The 13,695-nt window shown below is 37.9% G+C and overlaps 1 protein-coding gene across 1 annotated transcript in view; it reads left to right on the top strand.

Annotated features, from left to right (window-relative positions):
- LOC135478237 (coiled-coil domain-containing protein CG32809-like) overlaps positions 1-13,695 on the top strand; it is a 56,914-nt gene that overhangs the window by 21,827 nt on the left and 21,392 nt on the right. The window contains exon 4 of the mRNA XM_064758509.1: positions 13,099-13,315. Coding sequence (XP_064614579.1) covers positions 13,099-13,315 — 217 coding nt within the window. The remainder of the gene's footprint in view (positions 1-13,098; positions 13,316-13,695) is intronic.

Here is a 13,695-nt window from a genome sequence, read left to right on the forward strand (position 1 = left end):
GCCAGTTCCCCAGTGTGGCCAGTTCCCCAATGCAATATGTGGCCGGTTCCCCAGTGCTGTATGTGGCCGGTTCCCCATTGCCGCACGTGGCCGGTTTCCCAGTGCCGCATGTGGCCGGTTCCCCAGTGCCATATCAGCACTTCTAGCAAGGTGTAAATTTTTGACTCCAGGCATTTGTTGATTTTTCTCCTAACTAATCCATTCTGACATTATACTTACCACTAATGAGATGATAGCTTGATAAGTAATGGACTTGTAGTATTGAGTGTGTCAGAGAGTCTGACATGCCAGATTGCTGACCCTGTGGTGAAGGAATGATACGGGTACTCCTCCAAATTGATGAACAGACAAGATGGGTACACCGGAGTATTGCTGACTGTATCAGAGATTTTCAGAGTGCATGTAGGCCAGGGAATTGATAAACTGGTCAGGGAGTTGGAGAGTCATTGGAGTTTGAGAGTGAGTTGATGAGAAAGAAATTAAGTGATAAATGTACTGAAATTTACTTAAGCCTAGGAACTCATGACTAGGCCTAGAAATTGGTGAATATGTTAGGGATTTAATGCATAGGATATGGACTTGATGAATTGGAAATGATAGGGAATTGGTGATAGATGAGGGGAATTGTGAATAGGGAATCGGTGATAGACTAGGGGAATTGTGAATGTATGTATGCATGCTTGAGGTTTAACGTTGACAAGCCATTAGGTGTATGTACATATATTGTGTCTTCTTGTGGCAAGGTTAGTCCATGCTGCCAAGTGCTGCCATCACAGAAGTACCATGTCGAAGACACCAGACATGACACCTCACCCAGCCACATTATAGTGACACCAGGCCATCCAGTCATGTTTCCTTGCTCTAACCTGTCAGTGCTGACCACCAAACAAAGCAGCAGCCAGTACTATGAAGTACACAATTTTTGCATGGAACTAATTTTCACGGTCAATAATTTACCCAATTCCAGCAAAAAAAATATCCAATAGTGAATCATATACTACAGGTAGTAGTAATAATGAAGTGAAATCTTTGCCACGATGACAGGAGTTGCGCTAAGAAAGCCCAACGGGCCAGCTAAATTCTTTAACAGCAGGGAAGGGAAATTATGGTTTAAGTATATACAAACTCTGGTGCTAAGGCTTGGTGGGTATAAAACAAAGTGGGAGTTTATTCGTCTTTAGTTTGATCAGTCTTCGCTATGCTCGTAAAGTGAAAGAGAAGTAGATACCAGTACGTGTGGACTTCCAATGAACCTCTGATACACGCTATCCCATTGGCTGTGTCTCTTCTGTGGTCCAATGAGTGAGCTTCTAACAAACTGTGAAGTGTGTACAACAAAACAATGGCCATTTGACAGCTACGGGGGTGTTTGCGGTTTCTGGCGACAGGTCACTTTGCCAGGTTTTTAAAAGCACTCATCAGTGATTGAAAAAGGAGTGACACCTGGTTGAGTACTGCTTACGGTAGGTGCAAAAGAAATCTTCTTATGTAGTGATAATCCATCCCCCAATGTTTTAATCTCTGATCCAGATCACGAGGATTAACGACACCGCAGGAAACAAAGGAGGATTAAAGCCACCCATGATGATACCTGCTTGAATAATTTCTGCCATATTATATCTTGGAAAATTTTAAGATTTGTTTTTCAGTATTGTCTTAAATATGTGAAAATTAATTCCCGCGAACATAGTTTTGGAGAAAATGCGCAAAAGTAAATTCCAGCGAATAAAAAGTACTTTACCGTACCATTTTTAAAGTCTTTTGGTATGGTGTCAAACTCAGGTTTGAACCTAGGGCCTCCAGACTTAGAGGCGGACGCTGTAACCATTGGGCCACCAAAATGGTGGGGAATTGTGAATAGAATAGGGAATTGGTGATGGGCTAGGGAAATTGTGAATAGGGAATTGGTGATAGGATAGAGGAATTGTGAATAGGATAGAGAATTGTTGATAGCTTAGGGAAATTGTGAATAGGAGATTGTGGTACGCTAAGGAAATTGTGAATAGGGAATTGGTGATGGGATAGGGGAATTGTGAATAGGGGAATTGTGAATAGGATAGAGAATTGTTGTTAGCTTAGGGAAATTGCGAATAGGAAATTGTGGTAGGCTAAGGAAATTGTGAATAGGGAATTGGTGATAGGCTAGGGGAATTGTGAATATGATAGGAATTGGTGATAGGATAGGGGAATTGTGAATAGGGAATTGGTGATAGGCTAGGGGAATTGTGAATAAGGATTTGGTGATAGGCTATGGAAATTATGAATAGGATAGAGAATTGTTGATAGCTTAGGGAAATTGTGATAGGCTAAGGAAATTGTGAATAGGGAATTGGTGATAGGCTAGGGGAATTGTGAATATGATAGGAATTGGTGATAGGCTAGGAGAATTGTGAACAGACAGAGAATTGGTGATAGGCTAGGAGAATTGTGAATAGGGAATTGGTGATAGGCTATGGAAATTGTGAATGTGATAGGAATTGGTGATAGGATAGGGGAATTGTGAATAGGGAATTGGTGATAGGCTAGGGGAATTGTGAATAAGGATTTGGTGATAGGCTAGGGGAATTGTGAATGTGATAGGAATTGGTGATAGGCTAGGAGAATTGTGAACAGGGAATTGGTGATAGGCTAGGAGAATTGTGAATAGGGAATTGGTGATAGGCTATGGAAATTGAGAATGTGATAGGAATTGGTGATAGGCTAGAGGAATTGTGAATAGGGAATTGGTGATAGGCTAGGGGAATTGTGAATGTGATAGGAATTGGTGATAGGCTAGGGGAAATGTGAACAGGGAATTGGTGATAGGCTAGAGGAATTGTGAATAGGGGATTGGTGATAGGCTAGAGGAATTGTGAATGTGATAGGAATTGGTGATAGGCTAGGGGAATTGTGAACAGGGAATTGGTGATTGATGATTATTTTTATGCAGCTAGGAATAGGGTATAGTGAATAGGATCACCAATATAGCCATCTGGACTGATGAACAACCCATTAAATTGATAAGCCAGTGGATCATTGAATCATGTGCAAAACATGATTGTACAGTGTGCTTGATATGCAGTGTCACTGAATTAATAAGTTTAATAGATTGAAAAGTAGAATTCATGAATGTTGAAAAATGGTATTCACCTGCTTTTCATTACCTGCATGATAAAGATACATGCATGTAGACAATTGGAGAAAGTTGTTAATTGTGTATTTAATTCTGTTCATAGAAGAGTTTATTTCTTAGCCCTCCCCATATAATACAGTTCGTAATTCACCTAAGTCGCAAGTATTTTCAAGAAATTCCTCGTGTAAATTGTCATTATGTTCGCAAATGTAAGCCGCTTAGAGAGTCGCTGCATATACAAACTCACATAATATATACCTGTACTTACTGTATGAAATTCCTGCGTTACCTAAAGCCTAGTTACATGTAACCTGGCCCAGCTATATGTAACCTGGCCCAGCTATATGTAAACTGGCGCAGCTATCCTCTATGAAGGAGTATTCGTAACCAGAGGGAAAAAAATTGAGAGCATACAAAATAATACACTACTGTAGTCTGCTATAGTTATGTCATCATACATAAAAAGGCCTTCTAGCTACCTGCAGATGGTCGTGGGTTTCAGCTCTGTTTCTTCCCACCATAATGCTGGTGGCTATAAGTGAAATATTCTTGAGTACATCATAGAACACCAGTCAGATAAATAAAGAAAAATTTTGTCATGAATGCATGCTGATCATAGTGTTGCAGGTGCAATGATGTCTGTTGTGCATGATAATGTTAGTATGGTAATATCAGATATTACAGCTGTTCTGATAATAGTGGTACATTTATACCTGCAGTGATGGCTGCTGTGCATGATAATGTTACTTTGGTGATATCAGATATTACAGCTGTTCTGATAACAGTGGTGCATTTATACCTGCAATGATGGGTGCTGTGCATGATAATGTTAGTATGGTAATATCAGATATTACAGCTGTTCTGATAATAGTGGTACATTTATACCTGCAATGATGGCTGCTGTGCATGATAATGTTAGTATGGTAATATCAGATATTACAGCAGTTCTGATAATAGTGGTACATTTATACCTGCAATGATGGCTGCTGTGCATGATAGTGTTACTTTGGTAATATCAGATATTACAGCTGTTCTGATAATAGTGGTACATTTATACCTGCAATGATGGCTGCTGTGCATGATAATGTTAGTATGGTAATATCAGATATTACAGCTGTTCTGGTAATAGTGGTACATTTATACCTGCAATGATGGCTGCTGTGCATGATAATGTTAGTATGGTAATATCAGATATTACAGCTGTTCTGATAATAGTGGTACATTTATACCTGCAATGATGGCTGCTGTGTATGATAATGTTAGTATGGTAATATCAGATATTACAGCTGTTCTGATAATAGTGGTACATTTATACCTGCAATGATGGCTGCTGTGCATGATAATGTTACTATGGTAATATCAGATATTACAGCAGTTCTGATAATAGTGGTACATTTATACCTGCAATGATGGCTGCTGTGCATGATAATGTTACTTTGGTAATATCAGATATTACAGCTGTTCTGATAATAGTGGTACATTTATACCTGCAATGATGGCTGCTGTGCATGATAATGTTAGTATGGTAATATCAGATATTACAGCTGTTCTGATAATAGTGGTACATTTATACCTGCAATGATGGCTGCTGTGCATGATAATGTTACTTTGGTAATATCAGATATTACAGCTGTTCTGATAATAGTGGTACATTTATACCTGCAATGATGGCTGCTGTGCATGATAATGTTACTATGGTAATATCAGATATTACAGCTGTTCTGATAATAGTGGTACATTTATACCTGCAATGATGGCTGTTGTACATAGATATGGTAATGTTACTATGGTGATAACAGATATTACAGCTGAACTGATAATAATGTTGTCAAGATAATACCCATTACGTGCGATGTAATAATAATATGGCTTTGCTATTGATAATCATTGCAATTGTGTTATCAGGAATAATGTGACAAGAAGAAGTTCTATATATGAATATGCTAATAACAATATTTTTCATTTATAACGGTTATAAAGAAGCTGAAAATTTCAAGGTTTGTTATTTTAAGTCACTTTTATATACACATGTAAGATGCGAGTTATAATAACAGTTATAATAGGCACTAACTTAAAGCAAACACATTGTAGATTTGTTTCCCAAAGCAACATTTATGTGAAGATTTTCATCTCTACTCCAACAGCAATGTTGAATAATTGTGAAGTGTGTATATTCTGTGGGCTGTAGAGTCTATTAATGACACCGTTAATTACCTTGTGTGTTGCTGAGACTACCCTATTGATTGTACCCCGGGGGCCATTGGGATATTGATTAGGGTTAAATATGCATGGGCACTGCAGTGAGCAGCAATGCTGGAAATATGCTAATAATTTGTAAGATTTGTCAGATTGTAAAACTGTTGTATGCAAATTAAGGTTTGCAAATTAGCAGTTTGGCCTTAATCAGTGGCCAAACAGACCAGAATGTATTACAGGATTATTATTAGATATGATAACAAGCTGTGACACCACAGCTTTGTCTGCTCAGAAAACACAATGACTGTATATGTCATAAAAAGTCGTTTGAAAAAGTGCTGTTTTAGAGGCAAATAAAAATCACAAAATATGCAGGGTTCATTCTGGGCCTTGAAAAGCCTGGAATTAGAAAATCTTCTTTTCTGCCCTTAGCGTGGAAAATCAGGTTCAAAAGTCCTAAAATGATACTTTTCATGCCAACTCTTTCTGATAAGAATTTTAATAACTTCAAGAAATATATACATATTGAGTGACCCTATAAGGTTGGATGAATCCAACTTAATCAAGAAAAAATGTCACTTGAAAAGGGTCAAATATTAGGTGAATTACAGTTATCAGGGTCATTCTCATTGCACTACTCTTGTAAAAGCATAGAATATTTATTCCAAGTAGCCTGGAAAAAGCCTTAAAAATCCAAAAAATTTGAAATCTTTAAAGTTTAGGAACCCTGATTATTTACTTTCGGTGCGGATATCGCCATAGATGTACCTGCCTTAAACAAACCTCAAAACACTTTTTTCAAAATCAATAAAACTCTCACACTTAAGCCCAGTGTCTTTGGCATGGCGTTTCATTGAGGCAGCGCTATAATGTCAGATGCATGTAAATATAGGACTAGTGTAATGAAGATATTTATCTGTGAATATAACTGACCTAAAACAGACCATGCTCCTACATCCAAAGCTGGGGCACCCGTAGCTCAGATGGTTAGAGTGCTAGCGCATCGTAATGACCCAGGAGCCTCTCACCAATGCAGTCGCGGTGAGTTCAAGTCCAGCTCGTGCTGGCTTCCTCTCCGGCAGTACGTGGGAAGGTCTTACAGCATTCTTCTGATGGTCAGGGGTTTCCCTCGGGCTCTGCCCAGTTTCCTCCCGCCATAATGCTGGCCTCCGTCATATAAGTGAAATATTCTGAGTACGGCATAAAACACCAATCAAATAAATAAATAAATAAATACATCCAAAGCAAACAACTCAGAATGCATATCCATGTCTCCCATTACAGATTAAGAAATCTGAAATGTGGTCTGAAGACAAAATGAGAAATGATATTGACATGCCTCACAGCGTTAATAATTTATGAACTACAGGGTGCTCTTTCTCAAAGCCTTTGTATAACATTACTTCAGTGATTAGACTGAGGCAGCACGTTATGACCTCTGTGAGAAACAGCACTACCGAAGTAGTAAATGAAGTGTATATCTTTAACTGTGCATTATTTAGAAAGCCTCCGTGGACAAGGTGGTTAGCGTGCCAGCATGGCACAATAACCCAGCCATCTCTGACCAATGCAGTTCCTCAAGCTGGCTTCCTCTGCGGTTGTACCTGCATGGAAAGGTCTGTCAGCACCATGTGAACGGTCATGGGTTCCCTGGGCTCTTGGCCGATTTCCTCTCACCATAATGCTGGCCCCTGACGTAGAACTGAATACCCTTGAGTAGGGTGCAAAACACCAGTTAAATAAATAAATATATTTAGCTGGCATTTACATAAAAAGAATTTATGTTGGCCAACATTTACATCTGGATCAGCAGTCTAACATTGTTTATTTAGTGTCTTTAGGATATTTCTGCTGTTTTTAAAAAAAAACTCAGGATGGCTTTGTATAGTGCCTTGTTTTTAAGCATACATTATAACTGGTGTGAATGTCATGTAAGGTGAAATCTGGTTCAGAATGAGATTTGCAGGTTATCAAATTTAAACCTGTATTCATGAATCAGTTTTATCAGTTCAAAGGAAAGTCGCATTGAGAAGCTAGGTTTCCCATAACCTGAAATGTATCCGTTACAAAGCCTGCACTGTGTGTTGCTTGGTTATGTGTACTGGTTAGGGTAGTAACAGACCCCCACCCCTCCAACCTCCCCTTCAGAAGAGAGAGCATCAGGATCATGTCAGGTCACCCTCAGGAATACTACTGCTATTGTTTTGACTGTGAGACAGGAACACAGGTGCCTTGGCACTGTGATTAGTTGGAAAGCTGTGGTGACTGTGCTATCTGGCATGTCTGGGGTTTCTGGGTGGCTGGGAAAATAAGCGCTTGTTTCCACCACCCAACAGGACACTTCTTGACTTCTACTGGTGTGCAATTGATGAGGGTGATGAATCATGTGTTATGTGCCATTCATCCACCCATGTATGAGTCTGCTGTTGAGATACCCACAACTTAAAACAATTTTATCCGTTAGCAATATGACACCCCCCCCCCACCCCCGCCCACCACCACCACCATAATGCTGGCTACCATCGTAGAAGTAAGAAGTAGGGTGTTCAGCAATCAAATAAATGAATAAATCCTTGATCTAATTTAGCACTGTGTTTAACATGCATGTTTATGGCTAGATTTTCCTTAATAATTGCTGATTCAGCCCAATATTAGGTCGCCATGCTGTCTGTCCGTCTGTCTGTCTGTCCGAAGATGGTCACAGTATGCATGTAAGTCCAACTGCTTTTAAGGATACATGAAACACTTTGGTTTTATTTCTTAATGCGCACATTATCATGTGTAATAACATATAACAGTGAAAACCAATTTTTCAGCTTTCACACTGGGGGGTAGAAATGGCTTCAAAGTACAATTTTCTTGAGGTTCCAGCAGTCAGTCCAGAAATTAAGTAGCTTACAGCGATGATGTCAATGATGAGCCCTGTTTAAAAAGAACTCTGTGGGGGACAGACCATGCAGGTCAGTTGTAGGAGTGGGCGCTACACTTGCACAAGGAAGCCATGCAGTATCTGTGAACATACTGTAGCAACATTGTTCACTGGGCTCAGTTCACTTCGAGGGTGTTCACACAGAGTTTTTGAACAAGATCAACGATGAGGTAATTTCTGAAAAAATCTCACCATTGACAGAAAATATGCATAATGTAGAGGGGTAGTTAACAGGTATAAAAATACCCCTAAAATGAAATTTTTTTTTTAGCAAAACTTCCGAGGCATAATTTTCTACACTTAGCATAGAAACATAATCTTTGTTTCATACAGTACGGCTCAGGCTGAAAGTCAGTTGCTTATCGCTCATATCGTGCTCCGAGATACTGAATATTGCTTTACTGGCGCGTGACAAAACAACTTAAGTAATTTAATTAGGGAATAAATATGCAATCAAATTCATCGATTGGTATTGACTGTGAGCGTACTAATTTTGATATACATTTATGTTATGCCATATGTAACCTTAGAGCAGATATTTTATACCAAACGCGACTTTCTTGCGAATGAAGCACGTGCAATACCACACACCTCCCGCCTAGGACATCGCCCCAACACAGGCAGACAGCAGTTTCATATGGCCATGCTTTCGCGTGATCCTTCACTCCTATCATATCATTAGTCGCGTTTGTATAAAAAAATGCATCTAATTAACATATATTTATATTACTGTAAGGATCGTGTAAGCCTCAGATTAAAAGACCTAAAAAAAAAAAAAAAAAAAAAAAGCCTAAAACATGTATCTTCAGGACAGAATCGGACTGCAGACTTTTTACTGTAAGCTTCTTCCAGGTGACAGACATGTATAGGCCTGACTGCAGCTATGGGTGTTTTTAACTAGAAACCCGAAATGGCTGGTGTATTTTTTTTATTTTACTGGCTTTCAAGATTAGCCTACATTATTGATTGTCTACAGACCTAATTGCTGACCTAAATGCCACCAGGGAAGATACACAGAAGGGGGATTTACACAGAAACAGTGAATCCAGCCCCAGCAGTTTTGAGAGATCAATTCACTTCTATTGTTTAAGAATTTCAAAACCATACAGTGTGTGTCATTTAATAAAGTTTTACTCTTATGAGTATTATATTCTTACTCCAATACAACATGCCTATTGTTCTTCAATCCTGGCAAAGTAGTTGTCACAGCTGGATACTAGGACTGCACGAGTTCTTCTCAAAAATCTGTGTTAAATTTCTGAGTATTTAAATTAAGCCTACAGTAATCTGCTAAGAAGTACCCATGATGTTCATTACACAAACATAGTATACATCAAAAACATTACTGTCCATATGGGAAAAAACAACAGCTTGTAAACATATGTTATTGATACATGTATAAGATAGTCCCATTCATTTTGCTTCAACTTTTATTGAAGTTCTCAAATGAAATTTGATATCAGATTTCATCTGGGTGTAAGTAATATTTTGTTGAGCATTAATTAACACAATGGAATTATTTCCATAAAAGTATTTTGTAGTCAAAGAGAGTCAGTAATGAAAATATTTAAGGTAGACTACACAGTGTCAAAAATTCAAATAAAGTGTATTATTGCACATGGCAAATTATTTCTTTTTCTGTAAAAAAAAAATTTCCTTCATGCATTTGCTCTGTGGGTGCTTTTCCAATATGGTTTGGTACAAACTACAAATTCTCTGCAAAGTTGTATTATAGAAACAAAATTTAACTCGTCCTGTATCATGTTTTTCATTTTTTTTTTCCATGTTTGTACGTAAAATTGGTATTGAAATACCGCGTTGTTGTTGTTGCACGCCATGTCCACGTCAAAGTGTCAATTTTTGTGTGCTAAATTACTGAGTGGCAGCTGGCAGAAGAAATATAAGCAGGTTTTGAATGCCAGAATGGTGACACAAAATGCACAGTTGAAATTCTTTGATACAGCTTCATGAGAAGAAAATTTTCAGCTGATTTTGATGGAAAAGATTCTCTCCCTTGAATAAATTAATTTAATTCCTGATGTCAATGACTGAATATAGCCAGTGGAAACTGAGCACAGTGGAAATCATGATTCCATACTTGATGAAAAGGTCCAGTTTAAACTGCACCTGATCAAGCTCATCAGATTCTGGAGCTTTGTACATACAGTTATATTTGTTATTAGATCCACTGATGGGCCGTGTACCACACTCGCATGTTGCCACTATTTTCTGACTGTAAGGAATGGACCTGGTGTGTGGTGTCTTCAGCATTGTGCTTCAGTGATTCAGCACTACTGTATTTCTTCAAGCGCCTTTCCAGGTGTTTTATTCAAGCATATTCTGAAGGCATATTATTCTGTACAAACTGATAAAGTTGGAGTTTTTGTGAAGCCCGGGACTTGGCCAACCTTACCAATGTAGTTTTGTCACCAAAATTAAATTAAAAAACTACATAAATCACACTGAAAGTTGCTCTTTCTTGTGCAAAAGGCTGTTATATTAGGATATATACATAGAAATGTCAAATTCTCAAGTAAGTCGGCAAACAGCCATGTGTAGATGACAAGCAGTTTACATGGGTCATTTGCGGCTGCAAGTGTGCGTGACGCTATAATTGTAAAAATCAATATCTATTACTGAACAGTTGATACAGGTATACATTTATGAATGCACCAAGAATGTTACATTAGGGGGGAAAACAGTAATAAGTGGGATATGTGTAGGCTGTGAGTTTTTATGTACCCTATTTCTTCTCAAATTTGGGACACTTAGTCTGCTCATTTTAGCCAATATATATGTAATTCTAGCAGGAATATTAAGTTTCTTTTTTCTCACATGATTAGACGATCTAATGAAGAACACACTCATAGCATTATTTTTCCAAGAGGCTAGTAAAGAAATATAGTATTCTACTTTCAACACTAGTAATATCTGTCCAAATTTTACAAGTACGTGTGCGGAACTACCAGTATCGCACAATTCTACTTTCAACACTATTAATATGTTTCCAAATTTTACAAGTACATGTGTGGAACTACCAGTATCGCACAATTCTACTTTCAACACTAGTAATATCTGTCTAAATTTTACAAGTACATGTGCGGAACTACCAGTATCGCACAATTCTACTTTCAACACTAGTAATATCTGTCCAAATTTTACAAGTACATATGCAGAACTACCAGTATCGCACACAAGGATGTGGATTTGTAAGTGTGAGCACTAGCTACTTGATTACTTAAATCGAATATTGGGTTTTCTTCCTCATTCATTATATATAACGATGCCTACATGTGCATTGGACAGAAATTAATCAGTAGTTAAGCTTCCTGTAATGTGTACCAGTACTTTATCTAATTGCTAATTACAGGTGCATTTGAATTGAACTTTCACAATGGCATATACATTTATTGGTCTAATGTTTTCTTTATTTGTAATTAATTTCAGTATATTTATACAACATTATACTGTTATGTTTTCAACAACTTTGGCCATGACATGTAGCTACATAGTATACCAGTTAAAGGTATTGGAATTGCATGGCAGTCTTCAATTTTCTTTTTGATATTTTAGAAATACAGGCCAAAGTGTTATGTGTCAATGTATGAAGAAAAAAATAACAAATAAAATCAAATATTGCATCTGGTTGCAGTTGATTGCAACTTTTTTCTTCGTGCCATTGACTCACAGTTTTGTTTTGTTTCTTTTCTTTGAATATCAGAAATTAAGACATGAAATCACTAGCCATCGGAAAAAAATCACACCACCTTTTTCTGTATCTGTATTACTGTTTTTTTTATGGACTTAAATCTTTCCCATTGCTGATACCCCTGACTGGTACATTTCTCAGTCATGCAGTCACTGTGGCCTAACTTCTCTCACTTTTTTAGTAAACAAGGCCTGGATGTTTATCTTATCTGGTCCTGCTTTCTCTGTCTCTCTGGAATTCTCTGTTGGGGAAACAGACCCTCTGCTGACAACAATCACCTCACAAAATTTCACATTTTTTTTTTTTCACCCTTAGCTGGCCTAGACCTACATGTTGCCCTTATCTATCACTTGCTATGACTCCTAGCTGGCTTCTGTTTCCCTATGTGCCGTGTTACAGCCATACAACTACAACAGGAGCCCTAGGTCCTGGTGAAATTTTGGTAACCATGGAAACTGAGTGAATATTTCAGAAAAGCAAGTTTGAGGTCATCGTGGCATTTAAGATACCTGCAGCCAGTACTTAACATTACCAAAAAAATGAAAGGAACACGTCTGAGGATTACTGAGTTGTCCATGTGTCCAAAATGGAAATAATTGTGTTTTTGTGCCGAATTTTTACACAAATCAAGTTTATGTGTATGTATGCAGTATTCATATAGGTTTATATAGACCACAAATATCTTATTCCTCATCACTGGCAGAATTCAAGGCAAAATCCATGTATTTGCTTGACTACAGATAAACCTGAATTATTCATATTTATTTTTTTTTGGACCAAAAATTGACCTTTATGAAAATAAACAATATTGCAAATACACTAAGGAGCAGGACACCCGGGGAATGTAAACCTTTATTAGTGCCATACAGATTTGACAGGCATAACTATTGGAATATTTCTGTTTAGCTAGCCCATGCCTACAGTTCTACATTCTACAGTTTCAGGGAATGATAAATAATTTTGAACTGTTGTGGTTATATGTATAGACTGACAAACAGGACAGAAATTATAGGTCACTGATGAGTGTACGCTAAGCTTGTGAATGAAATAACAAAATAAGGGTTTTAGAAATAAAATTAAAAAAACAATAAATAAATTCCAAAGAATAAAGACCTAAATAAGTATAAGGTGGATTTTTTGTTGTTGTTGCAGCCTGGACCTGGGAAGCGCCATGCTGCTAGAAGAAGAACAACAGTTGTAAACTACAATCCTGACTCGAGCCGATCGACAGATCAGGACGAGCGGAACACATCCATGTCTGAAATCGACACAGAGTCGTTGTCAAGCCAACCATTACAGCGGGGCGGCTCATTGAGGTCTAGTCTTCCAATCGTCCGAAGCCCCAACCACAGCTTTGATCGCCCCATTGGTAGGTGCATGTCATCCTTTTGGTGGTGAATTAAGAATTCATTTACAGGAAAGCTGCTTGTTTCTAATAATGGTGAGTTTTATGACAAAAGATTGGAAAGTTGTGGAGGGAACATCTTATTTCCTCTAGCCCTCTCCGGCCATACGTGGGAAGGTCTGCCAGCAAACTGCAGATGGTCGTGGGTTTCCCCAAGGTTCTGACCATTTTCCTCCCACCGTAATGCTGGCCGCTGTCGTTTAAGTGAAATATTCTTAAGTAAGGCGTAAAACACCAATCAAATAAATAAATAAATATTTCGTCCAGCCATAAATTATTTTATTTTTCGGCTATTTTCGGCTAAAAGAGAAACCAAAATGATTATAATTTATTGATTATCCAGA

Source organism: Liolophura sinensis, chromosome 11, assembly GCF_032854445.1.
Source record: "Liolophura sinensis isolate JHLJ2023 chromosome 11, CUHK_Ljap_v2, whole genome shotgun sequence".
NCBI lineage: Eukaryota > Metazoa > Mollusca > Polyplacophora > Chitonida > Chitonidae > Liolophura > Liolophura sinensis.